The sequence below is a fragment of the Phyllostomus hastatus genome, unplaced genomic scaffold (genome assembly GCF_019186645.2).
Source record: "Phyllostomus hastatus isolate PE091 unplaced genomic scaffold, TTU_PhHast_1.1 phas_scaffold_585, whole genome shotgun sequence".
NCBI lineage: Eukaryota > Metazoa > Chordata > Mammalia > Chiroptera > Phyllostomidae > Phyllostomus > Phyllostomus hastatus.
Window position 1 is genome coordinate 27,100,298 of NW_025334037.1, and position 18,373 is coordinate 27,118,670.

At 62.0% G+C, this 18,373-nt stretch overlaps 1 protein-coding gene across 5 annotated transcripts; it reads right to left on the bottom strand.

Annotated features, from left to right (window-relative positions):
* Window positions 1-980: 980 nt before the first annotated feature.
* Window positions 981-18,045, bottom strand: TP53I11 (tumor protein p53 inducible protein 11). Of its 5 annotated transcripts, XM_045825226.1 has the most exons (9): window positions 17,756-18,044; window positions 17,028-17,175; window positions 7,504-7,583; window positions 6,573-6,738; window positions 5,873-5,931; window positions 5,599-5,647; window positions 5,139-5,235; window positions 3,658-3,759; window positions 981-3,265 (listed from the first exon to the last, which is right to left on the bottom strand). In XM_045825226.1, exons 4-9 carry the CDS (start codon window positions 6,699-6,701, stop codon window positions 3,132-3,134), a joined length of 570 nt encoding a protein of 189 aa, XP_045681182.1. In that variant the 5' UTR covers window positions 6,702-6,738; window positions 7,504-7,583; window positions 17,028-17,175; window positions 17,756-18,044; the 3' UTR covers window positions 981-3,131. The 5 variants fall into 5 exon arrangements, with proteins under 5 accessions (XP_045681182.1, XP_045681181.1, XP_045681180.1 ...); XM_045825225.1 differs by lacking the exon at window positions 17,028-17,175 and having other exon boundaries at window positions 7,500-7,583; window positions 17,756-18,045; XM_045825224.1 differs by lacking the exon at window positions 17,028-17,175 and having other exon boundaries at window positions 17,756-18,043.
* Between the last annotated feature and the right edge of the window lie 328 nt (window positions 18,046-18,373).

Consider the following 18,373-nt stretch of genomic DNA (forward strand, 5'->3'; position numbering starts at 1 on the left):
GCCCCACAGCTGGTACCCCAGCCTAGCCTGAGAAGGGCCTGGGGCCTGCCCTTCCAGATCCACCAGCTTCCTGGAAAAGCCAAGTGGCTGGTCTGAGGTTGACCAAAAAGAGAGCTCAAACCAGGCAGCGGTGTGGCTTGGGTCCGGGGGCGGTCCAGGCGGATGGGGGACCTTGGGGGTGAGAAGTGCTAGTGTGGCACCCCTCCCCTCCAGCCTCTCCCCTCCACCCTCCTGGGCCCCAGAGGAGCTCGACGAGGTTGTGGGGAATCATTCGGCTGAAGGGCTCACAGGGTGGACGTGAGACTCCTTTCAGGGCTTTCCAGAAAGGTGCCAGGGAAGACAGAGGTGGCTCTGGCCCCTGGCCACTCTCAGGCTGCAACAGGGAAGCAGGGCACCTGCCCAGCGGGCAGCATTCACAACGCCACCGCCAGTGGGTGGCCATTCGAGGTGCAGGGGCGTGGAAGGAGAAAGCCCTGCCCCGATATAAGGAGTCTGTCGGGCTCCAGCCCAGCTGGGCTGGTCGAGGTGGGGCCCACGCAGGACAGGTGCCAGAAGCAGTTGCCCGCCAAGGGGTAGGAACACCTCTGCAGGCTTCTTATGACCCGACAGCAGGGCAAGGGCCAGGCGAGACCTCACACTGAGCCGGGTGCCCACCCTGTTCCTCCTTGCTCCAAAAGCCAGTGCCTCTGGGAGGAGGGGGACATCTTGGGGGCTGGGGGGTCCATCCCCAGGCCCCCTTGCCCCTCTCCTATCTAGGCCTAAGGGGCCCAGGCAGGGTCCCCCAAACTAGCTGAGGCCCCAGCACCCCAAGAAGCCCTCTTCCCCCTACCCCATGGGCCCTATGTCGAAAGTATATTTTGAAAATTGTAAATGTTCCTTGTAGTAGATAGCAGAGGTAATTTATCATGTTTATTTCCCGTGAGCCCCCTTTTTATATTATATATCGAGAGTTTTTGTAATATAAAGCAGGACACCCACACTGATGGTTTTGCACTGGTTTTTGTGACCGTTTCTTACAAAAAGAAAAAGGAACAAAGAATAAATAGTGGCCGTGAAGAAAAGTGGTCTCGATTTGGGGGCTGGGTGGGCGGGGGCAGGAGCAGGAGCTTGGCCAAGAGGGTCCAGGGCTCTGGTGGCAAAGGGGGCCTGGGGGAGCGGGGAAGGGGCATCCTGGGTCTTCCCAGACCTTTAGGATTGCAGCTGGGCCTTCAACCGACTCCGGGCCTTCGTCACCGTCTCCCCCGCAACAAGGACTCCTCCTTAACACACACCCCCGCCCTGCGCCCCGCGCCCCCCTGGGATGTTTGACCAGGCACCACAGGACTCCATGAACACCACCTGGCGCCACAGCCCGGGCAGCGCCATCCCCACGGGCCCTCCCTGCACCCCAGCTGAATGGAGCGGCTTGGCCAGTTCGACCCAGCAGGCGCCCACCACAGCCCGCACCTGCCCTTCCCTGTCTGCCTGCGGAGGGGTCCACCTGCCATGCCCAGCTGCTATCCAGAAAGACCACCCACCACCCATGGGGGGACCAGCCAGGCTTTCCGGGGCACGGGTCAGCCGGAGGACGTGGCCTTGGCCGTGGAGGCACTGCCCAACAGCCACCAGCGCCACTCCCCCGAGTCGGCGGTGGGCTCCCCGCCTGCCCAGCGCCCTTCCTGGGGACGGGCACAAACTGCAGTGGCAAGAGAGGGCTGCCAGGAAAGAGCAGGCCTGTCCTCAGTGTCAAGGTCCCCCTCTGCTCGGCCATGGCCACCAGCAGCAGAGCCTTAGGCCCCTGACCCACTGGGCCTCTCTCCTCAGCTGAGCTGGACACTGGGCATGCGGCTGCGGGGACAGCCGGGCACCGGGAGGGCAGTGCGAGGTTCCAGGCCCAGCTGGCAGTGGCCAAGAGCTGGGCTGCACCGAAGGACCACCGCCTCGCCCCCAGACGCTCTCTGTTCCGACAGAGGGAACCTGGGGCCTGGGCTGCTTCTCTCCACGCCTGTCCCCAGGACCCGGGGCTGCCGTCCGCGCTGACCTCCTGGAGGGGGCACTGGGGGCACCCAGGCCGCTGGGTCTGCGGAGGTCTTTGGCTCGGAGGGAGCCAGCTGTCGGCCTTCTCCAGGGTGTCAGAGCTGGGGGGAGGGGGCCTCCTGAAATATTTATTTCCCCTGCTGAGTTTGAAGGGCACCCAGTCCTATCCCGCCAGACCCTGGGAGCAGCACCCTGGGGAGGAGGTAGGGCAGGTGAGAGGCTAAGCCGGGTGAGCATCGGACCCTGGAGGGCGTGGCCAAGGGACAGAGAAATGCCACTGATGTCCTTTCTTCCTTGTCTCCGAACCTCGACCCTCACAAGCAGCCCCCATCGGGGGTTCCCTATGTCCACGGCAGGGCCCGCTTGTGGGGGAGACCACTGGCAGCCTCTGAACCCAGGCTAGCTGCGGGGAGGGGGCTCCCGGGGCCCCCAGGAGCGGGGGCGAAGGCAGAGCAGCCCGGGGCAGAGCCCCAGCAGAGCCCATGGTGACCCGGACGGGCTCTGCTGCACGTGGCCCACCTCGCAGGGAGGCTGCAGGGCAAGGGCCAGCCCCGAGACCGCCACCTCTGCCCATCGGCCTGCGGCTGGGCTGCGGGGAGGGCGGGTGTGGGAGTCCAGAGGTGGAGGGGGGCCCCCACGTGTGTGGAGGGCCCACGGCAAGGATAGGGACGCAAGGTCAAGTTCTTGGGTTTTCCAGGCATAGATAGAAGCCAAGTTCAGCTGCTTGGGCACTAGATCGGCTGGGGGTGACAGGGAAGGACCAGGAGGCAGCCCACAGCCTCTGTCCTTCCAGAGGGCCTCCGGGCAGAAGGGGCAGGGGCCTGGCCTCAGCCCCAGTGCGGGCTCTTTCCGTCGGCGTCTGTCCAGGGGACCCACAGGCCAAGAGGCCCCAGAAAAGGAGGCGTCACTGTGTGGGGCAAAGAGCAGGGGTGCAGTGGCCCCGTGCCTCCCCAAACCTGAAGGCCCAGATCACGGCTCTTGGGGAGGGCCCAGGAAGAAGGGACGGCGGCCACTCCTGTCTGCCTGGGCAGGGGAGGGTCTGTCCTGCCTTCCACGAACCGAAGGGAAGCCGAGGTCCAGGGCTGCCCTGCCCCGGGGCCCGGCCCAGTGGTCAGCTAGACTTTCTTGGGTTTTCGGCCAACTTGGTAATAGTAGTAAACGCTGATGGCAACGAAAAGGAGGCGGCTGGCCAGGAGCAGCAGAATCCCCAGGGACACGAGGCCCGTCTCGGCCAGCGTGGCAGTGACCACTGTGGGGGAAAGGCCAGGAAGGGACAGGGGTCAGCGCAGGGAGGCGCCCTTGCCCCGCCCCAGGATGGCCTGAGGTCCTGCCAGCCGTCTGACCCCACAGACGCCTCTGGGCTGACGTCCCCGCACAGGCTGAGCAGGTGGGCAACACCTGTGCTGGGATGTGGGCGGCTATGGAAATGCCCGTGTGTGTGTTCAGAAGACACAGGTGTCAGGTGTGTGAGCACAGGTGTGCAGACACAGGTTAACACAGCCACGTGGGCCCCTCCCCCTCAGACAGGTTCCCGTCATGTCCTAGAAACCCGAATGGCAGGAGCTGGGAGGCGAGGCCGAAGCTGCCCTGCCCACAGCCCGCCTTCAGCCAACCCCCCTCACTGTCCACCGCAGGACTCACCCAAGAACTGGACCCCAAAGTAACAGGCTTCCGTGAGCAGAGTCCACCGGATGATAACCTTCTCGGCCGTGTAGAGGGCATTCCACATGATCAAGGAGATGCCTGGATGGGGACAAAGAGGGAATTAGGGGCAGGACAGCCTGACCCACCCGCCCCTTTGGGGCAGGGGTGAGAGGCCTGGTCCTGGTCCCCGTGGCCCTACATGACAAGACAGCCAGGACCCTGTATATCGACATCTGCCCCCACGCATTTCCTCAACCCTAACCCCCGCCCCCTGTCCCTCCCCATCCCGTTCCCTCCAGGCTCGACTCTGCCGTGTCGGCCAGGAAGTTGGTTTCCGTTCATGCACTGTCCCCCACACCGTGGGACACTGGGCAAGTCACATCCCCTCACTGAGACTCTGTCTTTTCACCTGTAAAACGGGAGACCTGAGCCCCAGGTGCCCTGCCCCCATCAGGCTCTGTTCTGGGCTGATGGGACTGAATGAGTTAGTGGCTCACGGGGTCCTCCGATCACACTCTCTGTCCCAGTGGACACCCGAGCCTGCTGAGGAGTCTCGCTAAGGAGCTCCCCAGGGGGAGGAGGGCAGACCATATCTCCAGTGTAGGCACCACCGACCGAGCCTCTACCAGGCCACGCTTACCCAGGCTCTGCTGGCTCTGACACCAGATACGTACTCACTCTATTTAAACAAACCTAAGCCCATACCCTAGCTCCCAGCTGTGTGGGTGACGTGCTTGAACCCGGGCCAACCTCCACCCCCCCTCCCCGGAGGTACTGGAGCTGGCCCGTGAGGGTTGAGTGGACGTGCACGCAGCACGAGACTGGGGAAACTGCGTGTGCGAAGGCACCGAGACCTTCTGAAATGAGGATGGGACACCGTGACGTGTGGCTGGATGTGGGGGAGGGAGGTTTGGGAAGGCCACCTGGATCCACCCCCACAATGCCCCTGAATGCCAGGTGGTAGAGCTGGGACTTTCATCTGAAGGCAATAGGGAGCCAGAGCATGTTTTGGAGAGGGAGAGGAATGCCATCTATACTAGGTTTTTACAGCTGTTGTTCAGCTTCCTAACAGGCACATTGTGTGTGACTCAGATGGAAAAGGAAACAGATGTGGTTCAAATGAGAGGCCCAAGGGTGAGAGGGGTTTTGCAGGCACAGCGTTGATTCTGCCTGCTGCTCTAGTGCGTGAGGCTCTGGGAGCAGGGCCTTGGCCTCATTCGTCCCTGCACCCCAGTGCCCACGTGGTGCACTTTGCCCAGCAAGCGCTCAGTTAAGTGCTTGCCCCAGAGGATGGCCCACACACAGCCCAATCCACTGGGTGCATTCTACCAGTGGCCACAAGATGGCAGCATGCACCCAGCAGAGACAGAGAGCTGAAGGGGGGTTATCTGGGGCCGCAAGCCCCCGCACAGAGGAAGGCGCCCCATGTTCCCCTCAACCCCACTCAGTCCCCCAGAGTGCTCCCCAGCAATACTCACTGAGGAGGGCACCCCCATAGAGGCGGATGGGGGTCTTGCTGGTCACCTGGGCTCCATCAAAGACCGCGTCATAGAGCTGGTCAGGGAAGGCAAGGGCCTGGGGATAGCAGATGGGAGGTTTAGGGTGGGGGGGGGGGTCACTGTGAAAACCCCTGGACATCTTCCTTCCCCCAGGAGCAGGGCCAGGGTCTCTTGACTGCCCCCCACCCTCCACAGCAGGACAGAAGGGGCTGGGGTTGCCAGGGGCAAGGAATCAGGACCATGGCCAGGGTGGGCCAGGGCATAGGTGGGAAGAGTGTCAGGAGCCAGGACGAGGAGGCGGCCGGCGAGCCTTGACAGATGGGGCCTCAGCATAACGGCCATGCCCATTGGGAGAGGCAGCAGGGACCCCAGGGGAGAGAGGAGCCCCTAGTAGAGGCAGGCCCGAGGTCCCCAGGGGCGGGGCAGGGCGGGGGCTCACCACGACAGCAATGCCGGAGAAGAGCACAGCTGAAACGAACTGCCAGACCCTGGGGGGGCAGCAGCGGGAAAGTCACAGCCAGACCCCTCGCTGCTGCCCCCAGACCCCAGGGGGCCCTTCCCTCTCCAGCCACGATGCCCAAGGAGAGGCGGTTTTGAGGTGGCGGGACATGGGGAATGAGATGGGTTGGAATGAAGGGCAAGACCAGAAGCAGGTCTGACACACCCCTTCCCCAGACCCCCACTCCCCACCAGCACCCACATGTAATGCTCACCTCAGTCCCAAAGGCTCCCGCACGGCAAACTTGATTTCGTTGCCCAAGACCTGGCTGATCTGTAGACACAAAAGGGTCACAGACAGGCAACCATGGTGCGGCAGTGCTCGGCACACCCAGCCCGCTCAACCCCTAGACCCCCGACCTTTGGTTGGTGTGCTCCAACACCCACCCAGGTGCCTCTGCTTAGCCAAACGGCCACCCAGGCTGGAGGGGTCACACGGAGGCCACCCCTCACTGCCTCCCTGACACCAGGGCTTGAGGGAAGCTGACAGTATGACGGTGGCCGAGGACAGAAGCCCAGGGGTCTGCCAGACATGGCGGCAGCCTGGCCCTGCCTCTTCCTGGGGTGGCCTTCAGCAAGTCACTGAACCTCTCTGAGCCTCCTCTAGGCTCAGACGAGTCCCCTCATCTGTAAAATGGGTTCATAACTGTCTGCATCTTCCAGGGCTAGCAAAATTAAATAATGCTTGTAAGACAGAGTTACAATAACAGGCACATCGTAAGCTCTCAGTTCCTTCTAATGATCTGTTTTCACTGTTGTTTTTATTCCCCTGACATCTCCTATAAGCTTCTAGAAAACGGAGCTCAGTCCTGGAGCCCCTGCAGCTACGTGTGTCTCCGCTACTCTTCCCCCAAACCGTGGGCCAGACCTGCTCCCCCACCCGGCACTCAGCGGTGGACCCCGGGCGTGGCCCACCTTGGAGCGGTGCACCTCCCCGTCGTCGTCCTCCCCGCCCACGCCGAGGATCTTCCGGGTCTTCAGGCGGCTCACAAGGTCCGTCTGGCTGTGCTTCTTCATGAGAGGCGGGGGCTGCTTGGCCGCCATCCTGTCCTGGGGCCCAGCTGCCTCCTCCTCAGAAGGGCTGTAGGGAGACACAGCATCAGGCCATGGGTCGTCCTCGGCTTCCAGACCCCCTCCGCCTGGGGCAGCAGGTGGGTCACAGAACAAGGAATCGGAGGCCCAGGCTCGGTACTCAGGTCCCTAACTGTCCAGCAGTGATGAAAAAGAGGCACGTCCCTGCCCTTTTCTGACCTCAGCTTCCTCATGTGTAATGTACTCGGGTGCGGGCACTCCTAAGGCCCCTCCGGCTCGGCCAGCCCGTCTGGCCTAAGTGGACATGGCGCACCCCAGGTGACCAGGCTGGACCGGTGGAGCCTTACAAACAGCCTGGAGGACAGTGCCCAGGAAGCACTGGGCTGAGACCACACCCAGAGGTTCCCAGGGGGTGGGGTAAGTGGCGGCTTGAGCTCAGCAGGCAAATGAGGTTTTGAAGAAGGAAGGGTGAGTCCAAGCCAGGGTTCCGGAGCCCAGACACCAGGCTCTCCCCTCACCAACTTCTGCCAGACGATCCCTAAGGCCCAGCAAGCCCTGCTCCCCTCCCCACTTGTATGCCCAGACAGCCCCCTTCAAACCCACCAGGACAGAAGGACAGGGAAGGGGCTGGCCACGGGAGCCAGCTGACCCAGAGGAAGGATGGCCAGGGGTGTGGGCAGGGCTTTGGACAGTCCAGATCTGTCCCCTCCCTGCCACCAGCCTCTCCCCTACCCCATGTCTGCCCATGACTCTCCACGGCCCCCAGCCCTGGCCACCCCCCAGCTCCACCTCGGGCCAGGTCTCAAGCACCTACTGTGTGTCCGGCAGGGTGATGGGCAGTGGGGACGCAGAGAGGAGTTGAATGTCAGGTCTCGCCTTTAGTCAGCACAAAACCTGTGCAGAAGAGACAGGAGCATAAACCACAATGAAGCAAAGGCTTCCAGAAGCTGGCCCAGGGGTGGCAGTAGGCTCCGCTAACCATGGCTGCTCAGCCCTGCAAGACGGGTGCTGTTCACACCCATTTCTCGGATGAGGAGGCCATGTTCAATGAGGCTCAACAGACACGGGTCACTACCAGCAGCGCCAGCAGCAGGTGCCCCCTATTCCACCGCCTAGTTCCCACCACGGCTGCCCTCTGGGAAGGCTGGAAAGCCACGCCCATTTGCAGACAAGGCTCAGAGGTCACCTCCCCTCCGGCAGGAACCTGAGCGGGTCTTGCCAGACCTCCCTCACTGGCCTCCAGCCCAGGTCTCAGTGCCCTGTGGCCGCAGGTGAGTCTCCCTCTCCGGGGCTGCCGAAATCAATGCACAGAAATACATGTCCCCAGGTTACCTCCGGTCTTCCAGCCCCCCAGTGCCATAAAGCAAAAGGAAGCACCCAGCAAATAAACATCAGATCAGAGAGTCACACTGTGGGGTGTTTGGATAACGAGGCTTCAGAATCACAGACGCTGGGCAGGAAGCACACCAGCTTGATTTTGGAAAAAATGCAAAATCAGTACGGGAGGTCTTCAGTGCGTTCAAGGCCAGGCCACCGGCCGGCCTAAGCTCCCGAGCCACGTCATTCGACTGTCAAATGAATACCGCTATGCTTTCCCCTCCCCCACACACCTGGGGTCCTGGGAGGTGGCTGGTGGTGACCAGAAGGCGGCTCAGTGCCGGACACCAGTGGGTGGGGAGATGGCCGGCCCCACTGTGACAGCCAGAGTCTCACCTGACTGCTCCCCAGGGACCTAGGGGCTGTCACCACACCTCAGCCACTGGCCGCCACGTTCCTACGCATCCAGCTAGAAGCTATAATCACACCGGCATCCCCCCAGCGGCCAGGTGGGCCCGAGAGCCACTGCACGGCAGTATTGCCGGGGGCATGCACACCGGTGTCACTATGCAGTCGCCGGCGGAGGAACACTGGTTTGACTCCAGACTTGCACGGCGGTGAACCTCCACACACGGGGTTTTGTGCAGCCCCAAGTTTTCCTTCCTCTGAGGGAAATACCCAGGCGGGGGGTGATACCGAGTTACACGGTAACTCCACGCTGGGCTCGAGGAGAAAGTGCTGACTGCCCCACAGCGGCGGCCCAGGGGTGTCCCTCCGCAGTGCGCGTGCACGCCGCAGCTCCGCATCCTCTCCAGCTCCAGGCGCGGTCGGTCTTCCACCAGCCCCCGGCTTTTTAGCCCGCCCTCCCAGAGCCTCCGTTTTCCCCACCTGTGAGATGGAGCCGCACTTCCCACCTCCTAGGGATTCAGGGGCGAAGAGAAGCTTGGTCAGGGCGCATAGTGCAGCGCCTGCCCGCTTAAATGGAGAAACTGCATGTTCGTGAGGATGCGCCGTGAGCCGGGCACAGGGGATGGGAGGGGCCCTGCCCTGAGGTAGCTCTCGGCCTAAGTAGGGGGAGGGGGCAGGGGTGCTCAGCGGCCAGCCATCCAGCAGAGCAGGCCGCTTCCCCTCTGAGCCCCAGAGTTTTCATCTGTGAAATGGAAACCCATCACTTTTCCCCTAAGGCTGGGTGAAGGAGAAACACATTAACAGACAGGAAGCCGCTGTGAAGTGCCCGCTGACTGCTACCGCGGACTGCGGGGCACCTGCTGGTTAAGAGCTCCACTGCTGGTCATACCCCGGTGGGGTTTAGACTCTGGACCCACCACTTCTCAGCTGCGTGCCAGAGGGCAAGCCACTCAGTCTCTCTGGGCCTCAGTCTCCCCGTCTGTAGCGGGGAAAATAAAAGGTCCTACCTTAAGGGGGTGCTGTGAGAATACAAGATGCAGCTGAGAAGCACACGGGCCAGTGTGCCTGGCCCCTGGAAACCGCTCCACAGAGACAGGTACCTAGGCACTCCGCACCGCCCCCCTCCCCCGGTGTCCCCCCATGCAGCAGTGGCTCCAGGAAGGAAGCCGGGGCAAACCAGGAGAAGGACTTACCTAGCATTTCCTAATATCTCTGCCCCATCGGCAAAGCCCCGGCCCTCAGTCCCACGGCAGAAGGCTGCCTCTCACGCCAGAGCCCACAAGGACTGGGCTGTGTCCGTGGCCCCCGCTCAGGGGGTCAGCTGCCTTCCTCTGCCCAGTGACCTCCTCTCCACACCCTGCTCCCCTCTGCAGCACGGGCCCGAACATCGACGGCCGTGCGGTGTGGCGGTGCACTGCCACCAGGCCCTGGGCTGGTGGGACCCACGGCACCCCGAGCCCAGCCCCAGCACCAAGCTCCCCACCAACAAAGAGAGGGCCCTGAGGCCTCCTAGGGAGAATGAAATCTTGAACCTGATCTCCAGGAAGTGGATCCCTTGCACCTGCCTCTGCAGTGAACTGCCAGAGCACCGAGTTCTGTCACTGCCTCGCCCGCAGGCCTGGGCCCTGCCCCTGAGCGCACGCAGGTGGGCGGCTGCAAACACTCCTGCACGCCCTTCAGCCTGTAAACACACCCCGCTCCGAAGGCAAACCAAACCCTCCACGCTCGCCTCAGATCTGCCCTTGAACTTGCCTCCCCTTCAAGACCACTCTCTGTGCTCCGTTCAGGCTTGGCCCCATTTTAATGTAAGGGGACAGAGCGCACCTCCTGCCATTCCTCTCCCCGCACTCTGGCTGGACACTGGCCTAGGGGCAGCCAGACCTGGGTTCAAATCTGATTCTGCTCTTTGACCAGCAGCAGGGCTCGGGGTGAGTCCCCCAGCCTCGGTTTCTGCTCCTGAGACTCGGGGGCACTGAGAACGCCCACCCTGCAGAGGTGCCCTGCCCGTGGCAGGCCAGGCCCTCGCTCCCTCCACCCCCTTCCTTCACTCACTCAGCCGTGCAGCGTGGAAAAAGCCTGCCCCGCAGGGCCGCCACGCTTCCTTTCCCAGACCGAGAGGCTGCCTGAAGGGCTCCAGGGCTTCCCCAAGTGCCTGTTCCCCCAGCCTGGCTAGGAGAAGAGGTGAGGAGGGGGGCTGCCCTCCACCTGCACGCTCCCCTGGGGGGACCTGCTAAGCAAGAGGGGAGAGTGCGGCACGCAGCTGCCCCGCAGACTCGGGTTCACACCCTCTGCATTCCGCCCCTGGCCAGCTTCTCTGACCTCGATTCTCGATCGAGCTGGCAAGTCACTGTCCTTTTACTAGTTGTTTCCACTTCCAAACCACCGCCCAGCCAGGCAACCCAACCCTCCCTGCCTTCCGACCCCTACCCCGCCCCCGTGTCCCTTGCGCCTCAAGTCTCTGCATGGCCCTCGGCCGGGGGTCTTCCCAGGGCATCGCCTCCTCCCGTGACTCGTGGGTTTCAGGCAGGTGACCGCTGCCCCTCCCTGCCCACACTCCCAGTCCTGTCGCAGGCAGCTGGCCTCCTGGAGACTGAGTGACCTGAAGGCAGGGCTGGGACCGTGCCCATCTGAGAGTCTCCCTGCTGCGCCCTGGCACGCAGTAGGCACTTTGTTAGCACAGATGGATGAGATGGACTAAGGGAAGCAGGTCTCACTACCCACCCAGAACGCTCAGGAACACACTCGGTTCCATGTGGCAGGGCCCAAGGGCGGGCTCTGCTCCAAACACACAAGGCAGAAAGCTGAGGCTCAGAGCGACAGGAACTGTCCCAGGCCACACACGAGCTGGTGGCAGAGGAGGGCAGGAAAGGGGCTTTGCAGTCAGCAGGGCTGGGTCTGAATGTGGACTCTGGCTCCTGGGCTGATGGCAGGGGGCCTTGAGCAAGGGGTTCACGGGGTGTTGAAGACTCCAGGAGAGGGTACAGGCACTCTTGGCAGAGGGCCTGCTATGTGGGGTGCTGGGACACGGTGGGGTTAGAGGACTTCAGGAGAATTCGGCGTGAAACCTCCTCCCCCCCCCACTGCCTCAGAAAGCCCCAGCAGCGCTAGAGGGGATTGCTGGGGGTGGGGTGTCAACAGGGCCCAGACAGTTCCTGGTACACAAGCTCAACAAACATCTGTGACACCTTAATGAATAGGGGAGGGGCCAAGAGGCCCCCACTGCCTAAGGCCTCACTCCTTGCAGCCCATGCCCCCCTCCCATCCCGGCCTACCCCTTCCTCATGTTGTGTGGCATCTGAGACCAGGAAAGAATGTCTCCAAAGAGCTTTCAGTGGCAGCGAGACAGAGGGGCCAGGACAGGGTGGAAGCCAAGCAAAGCCCTCCCCCCACCAGACTGAACCAGGCAGGAAGAGGGCTTCAGCGGATGACAGAGGTGGGGGGGGCAGGGGGTGCGTATACTTAACGACTGGTAAACGTGGGCTCAGAACCTCGGTGCTTTATCTTAATTATGCTGTGACCTCAGGAAAGTTTCTTAACCTTGCCAAGCCTCTATTTCCTCCCCTACGAAACCACACACGACTTAAGCTTCCTGGGTTGGGACGAGACACACAGAAAAGACAGCGAGGGCCCGGTGCCCGACCTGAACCGGGTGAAGAGCAGCCATCTGTGAGATTGTGGGGCGGCCGCCCAGACCCTGCCCCTGCAGCAGAGCATCCTGGCTGGTGCATCCTTCTGCTGGTCCTGGAGGACCTCTCCCAACCCCTGGAGCCACTCCAGGAAGCCTGGTTTCCATAGAAACAGAGGGAGGCAGAGCTGTCCCTATCATGGAACCTGGCAGGGGGAGGGGGAAGGGGCCTGGGGCCCAAAACACCCACCAGCTTCTGAGCCTCCCCATGATTCAAGGGGGAGTCACTGCTGCTGAGTGTCACAGCCAGGAACCACTTCCTTTCCAAACAAGACCCTCCACTGGAGGAGCAGCACACCTGTCCCTCCCATCTGGCAAGGACAGCCACCCCCAGGGGCATCCGCCCTGGGGCTGGAGGCAGGGGACAAGCACATCCAGACCAGGAATTCCCTAAAACCCCCACCACAACCCTATAGGATGCTCCCCATTTTACAGATGAGGAAACTAAGGCCAAAATATCACCTGAGGCAAGTGGCAGGGCTGAAATCCAAGCCACATTAACTGTGCTGTGACTGGATGTCCTGAGCGGAGCTGGGGTGCGCCTGTGCATGGGTGGGAGGCCGGTTGGGGAGCCTGACCTCCGAAAAGAGCTAAGCTCTGAGTTCTCCTCCCCACCTCCCCTGAAAGTCCCTGGCAAGTGGCCAGCCTCCACACCCCGCCCTGGGACCGGCCTCCCTCGGGCTAGAGCCCCGTGGCTCCAGCAGGGCCTGGGAAGGGTTGCAGGGAGCCCCATTGTTCTGTTATCACATTCGTGCAAAATAGCTGGAAATGGGTCTGGGACAGGGCAGTGCCAGGGGGTGGGAGTCAGTGAGAGCGACTTGGGGCCCTGGCCAGAGAGCAGGGTGGCAGGGGCCAGAGCCCACACCATCCGCCCTGGGGTCCCTTCCTGGGGCAGCCCACCACCCACTGCCTGGGCCCTCAGGCAGTGAATCTTGGGGGCAGGGGGGAGGACCTGTGTTTCACATCTTGGCTGTGCGTTACTAGCTCTGTGCTTTGGGCAGATGACCCTCCCCATTCCTGTATTATAAATGGAGGTGACCAGGCCTGGCTTACCAGGTTCTGGGTGGGTTAGAGCTAAACCAGAAGTTCCAGGACACAAGCGAGACTGGATAGACACAGCCACATGACCGACATCATCACAGTGGCCTCTGGGTGCAGGTTCTGGTGGGGAGGCCTCATGGCCACTGCCTAAGGGTGGCAGCCCTCATGGCCACTGCCTAAGGGTGGCAGCCGAGGCCAGGCTGCCGTGTGGCAGGGCTTCCTTGCAGCGTGTCCCCGGAGAGTGTAATCATTCTGCAGGCTGGGCCGGCCTTAGTCAGCCTGGTCTCTCCAGGCGCCGGTGAGCCAGCGTCAGGCAGGGCTGCACCGTCCATCTCTTGTCGCTCCCACCCTCACTGCCAGCTCGGTGTCCACGCTGCTTTCTGCAAAGGCCATGGATGGCCGCGTGGAACTGTCAGGGAGAGGAGGGGGCATGATGTGGGTCCTGTAGCAGCCACGAGCCCGGTTCCCACAACAAAGCTCTGGAGTCAGGAAAGGGACTCCGAGAACCACCCGCACGGACCTCCAGGAACACGGGAGCCGGCAGCTGACGTGCATTCCAACCACAGCTGGAAGGCCGGTGGGGGAGCCCTGAGTCACCAGGCAGAGAGACAAGTCAGCTGAGGCCGCCAGCAGGTTCTGCCACAGGGCCGGACTCTGGGACTCAGTTTCCTCATCCAGAAAAGCAGGAGTGTGGTCCCTCCTGCCTGTCACATTCATGGTGTGGTTTCCAAACCCTGCTGTCCACTAGCCACACTCCAGCTGCCCGGCCCCCAGGTCCCACCACCTCTCCCGTTGTCTCCATCTCTCTATTAGTTCTCTTTCTTCTGAAGGTGCCTAACTTCCAGAAAAGCGGAGAAAAGCCCAAACTTCCATCACAAACAAATATCTCCAAAGCCTCAGAGACAAAAAGTAAACACCGCCTGCTGTGCTGGAGAGGGGGGAGGGCAGGACAGAGGGCCAGAGGGCCAGAGGGGACATCCCTGGGGACCTCGACCAGGGGTCTGAAGCTGCTGCTGTGTACACGGGGGCGTCCAGCCATCCGCCCCCACGCAGACGTCACCGCAGAAGTCACCCAGAGGGTTTTCCCTGGCCCTACTGGCACTCACAAAGGGCAGACCGAATGGAGAATTCCTGTCCTTTTCAGGCCAGGAATGGGCCAGTCCCCCGCCTGGCCCAGTGACCACGTCAGGGCGCTCGGAGGCAGCTGGTGCTTCCGGGTCCCCTGGGACCACGGTCATCGGGACAGTCTGGCTTCCGGATCCCATGCCGCCCGAGCTCCTGGGAGAAGGCAGTGGACACGTCCTTCTCTCCTTCCCCCTCCCCCACCCCTATAGCTACTCAGGAACTCAGGAGGGGAGGAGGGGAGTTTCCTTGAAGGGATGCCGCACCATTTCGAGCCAACTTTTTCAGAGGCAAACACCTTCTGGTGGGTTGGGGGAGGCAGGCAGGAAGGTTCCTGTACTTTTTCCCAGGACGCTGATGGGCCAGGACCATGGTCCAGAACCGACCATCGCCCCTGGGGTTTGGGGCTGTGGCCCAGCCCTTAAAGGAAGAGGTCACAACTATAAGGCCTGTGCTTACCATTTATGAGCTGCGTGGCCTTGGGCCAGTGACACCACGTCCCTGAGCCTCAGTTTTTTCATCTGTCAAATGGGTGTAATAATGACACCTACCTCCCCCCAATGGAAAGATGCCCCAAAACCACCTAGAAAAGTACCTGTTTCATAGTGAATGCTCAGTAACAATGTCTCTGTTGTTATTTTCAGACTAAGAGGCTCAGTGCTCTGCTCCAGCTTCCCCCATGACCGTACCAGCTTCAGAACAGGTACTTCCCCGGGCCAGGGGGAGGGGATTTAAAAGAGGGTGACCATGAGAAAGAAATGGCGAGAGAGAACCAGCGTCTCTCTGGGTCAGCAGGAGGATGCTGTCCTGGGTGCACTGACCTCAGGTGGGCAGGGACTGGCCACAGGCCGCAGAGATATGAGCCCCCTGGGGCGCTAAGCCTGGCTGGCTCCCCTCTGTGTCTCTGGCCCGTGGGCAGGCCTGCCCTGGGAGGGGCACAACCAATGCTGTGAATGAACGGTTGAGAGGCAGGGCGAAAGGAAAGTACTGTGGGCCCAGAGTCGGAACATCGGGCGCCTGGCCCCCGGACTGCATGTCCTGGAGTGACTTGTATGTGGTTTCCGGACGTCACTCCCCTCCTCTGTGAAATGGGGAAGTTCCAGCCTTCCCTTGCATCTCCCCCCTGCTGCCCACCAGCCGCCCTGGCTCCAAACCAACCCTCCAGCACATCAGACACATGCCAGCCTCTCGGGGGCTTGGCACAGGCTGTTCGCGGCAGGGCCTTCACTTCCCAAAGATATCCCCACAGCTCACTCCCTCAAAGCCTTATCTCAAAAGTCACCTCCTCAGGAAGGCCTCCTTGACCACCCTATTTAAAATGGCAATCCCACTCCTGGCCTTAACACTCACCTCTGCCCCCTCACCTCCCAATACACTATATATAATGCGCTTATTGATTTCATTAGGTATTTGCCCCTCCCCCTTAAGTGTCAGCGCCATGGGGACAAGAATCTTTATACTGCTCCCAGCTGTCTCCCAGTGTGGGGCACTGTGCTCATTAAACCATGTTTGGTGTACAACTCCCATTTTGTCCAATGAGTGAGCGCAGAGATGTGTGTGGAATATAACCGCACTCTCTCTCCTGCATCCACACCCCCCCCCGCAGGGGGACAGACCGGTTCTCCTGCAGAGGATGTGGGGGGAGCTATCTAAGATCTTGGGGGAGGGGGGGCAGCAGAGCACAGGGCGGGAGAAGCTGGAGGGGGCCTGAGAGCAGAGAACACCCTTGAGCAATGGCCCCCAGCAGGTGTTGACAGCCAGATATGGGCGAAGGGCCTCGGGCCTCAGCTCTCGACTCCAAATTTGGAAGGACTGATTAGCTGACAGCATGTGGTCTGAAAAGAAGCCAGGGAAGCCAGTTTCCAGGATATTGGGGGACAGAGGGCACCTCAGGGACCAGGCCACCCATCTTTCAGATGGGATCACAGAGGCCTGGAGAATACGCAGTACCTTATTTCCTAACAGCTACACAAGAAAAAGCTTTCCTCCTCCTGGTCTGAGCGTAGAGCTTCGGCTAAGATGCCAACAGTGCCCCCTCCTGTCTCTCCAACAGGGGCTCCACCCCCAGAGTCCCTGGGACTGAAGGCTGCCGGATGAGAGGGTTCTGGCCCTCCCCACAGGCCCCCAGGGGCGGAGGTCCGAGGGGCTGCACGGTTGGGGTGCGCACCCCTGCAGCCCTGGGGCCTTCAACCCGCTGGACAGCCCCACCAGGAAAAGTTTGAAGGAAATCAACCAGGAAGTGCGGAGCGGCGAGACGGCCTGGGCTTTGGAGAAACCTCTGGATTTTCGGCCTCCGCCCCGCTCCTGCTCCCGCCCCCAAGGCTCCCGCTGAAAAATCTACTCGCCAGGAGCTGCGAGGAGGCGGTGGGAGCCGGGCTCTGGTTGGGGGCGTGGAGAGTGGAGTGAGGGGACGCCAAGCGAGCTCCAGACCCTGCTGGGCGCGCCGGAGATGGGCGCGGTGTTCTGGCGGCTCCTCTACAGAACCCCGGCGTGGGTGCGAGTATTTTGCCAACGACCGGAGACCCAGTCCGCCCTGAGCCAAGTCAATAGCCCCACACTGCCCCCTTCCTGCAGTGCGCGCGACTTGGGGAGAGTGGGGGCGTCGGTCTCCACCTGTGCTCTACCCCGCCCCCAATAACTGGGGCTTAACTCGGGTTCCGTTTCTGCCAGCTCACCCCTACCCCTAGCCTGGAGACTAAGGTCTTTCCAGGCTTGCTCCTCCTCCCCTCCAACGTATCCTTTATCTCCCAGCTCCAGTCACTCACCCACTTTCTAAGACTCCAAGCGGGGAGCTCCGCGCTGTTAGGCGCCCCTAGGTCCTCTGGCCCAGTGCTCCCGCCCCCAGGACCCCTGAACCAGAAGGTTGCGCCAGACTTGTGGGCAGCGGGAACTCTACCACCTCCTTCCACGGCCCTGCGGGGGTGAAGAAGAAAGGACAGGGACTCGCAAGTTTTTGCCGCGCAGTCCCAGGACTCGGGAACAATGGCGGGGATAGGGATCGGGGGCGCGGGTGGAGGGGGAGGGGACCGAGAACTGAGCGCCGGGTCAGAGTCAGACCCCAGAGAGAGAAAAACTGCTTTTCATTCCCTTTCTCCCTTGTTCGGAAGCAGAGAGCACGAGTCCAGGAAGGGGAGGCTGAGGGCGAAATAAACAGCCCAAGAGGAAGACGGCGGAGGGACAAAGCCAGGGAGAGGGAAACCGAGTCAGAGGGGAAAGCAGAGAGCCGGGAGCGCAAAGGAAAAGAGGAACAGAAGGGCTGCGGAATGGCGCCTCGGAGAACCCAGGAGGGGATCCCTGGGGCCCCCGCTGAATCCGCTGGTGCCAGAAGGTCCTGGGGCCCCCGGTTCGCGAGCAAGGGATCCTCACTACCCCCAGCGCTCCCTGCGGCCGCAGGAGCACGGCTAGGCTGCGCCGCGCTGCGCAGGCACCGGCCGGCTGGCGGCAGGAGGGGAAAGTGCGAGGCTCCGAAGCGGTGGTGGGGACCAGAACTTACGTTCCTAGCGCATGCTGGCGCCGGCTGCGCGGAGCTGGCGTACACGGGGACCTCGGGCGCTCACATCACGCCTACCGCGCCGGGCAGGGCAGGGCAGGGCCGGGCTGGACTGCGTGCTGCACCCTGCGCGGCCAGGGTTTGCCCGAGTCCGGCGGCCCGCGCTGGTCCCTCCTCTCGATGCCGCGCTGAAGCCAATGGCGCGCCGTCCCCTCCCACGCACCGGGCTGCCTCGCCCCCAGGGTGGCCGCCGGGGCGGGCGGGAGAGAGGGGTTGTTGGGGACTGGGCTCCGGGCTCCCCAGCTGAGGCTTTCCTGAAAACCGCCGGTGGAGGGCGCGCTCACGCCCTGAGAGGAGGCTTTTGGGGATCAAAATCGAGGGTTCCTACCGCTCAGGATGACTTAGTTGGCAAATTTTGAAGACAGTGCCTCTTTTGTGAAACTATCAACACCCCCGTAAGTTGGCAAACCACACGCTCTTAAATACCCTTGGGGTGTTCCCTGGAGCCTAGGCCAGCATCTAAAATAGAAGGGACTGCTTGGCTGGTAGATGCCCAAGTGTGTAGTAACACAGTTACAGCGGCCACTGTCTGCTGAGCGCCGATCAGTGCCAGGCACCGGC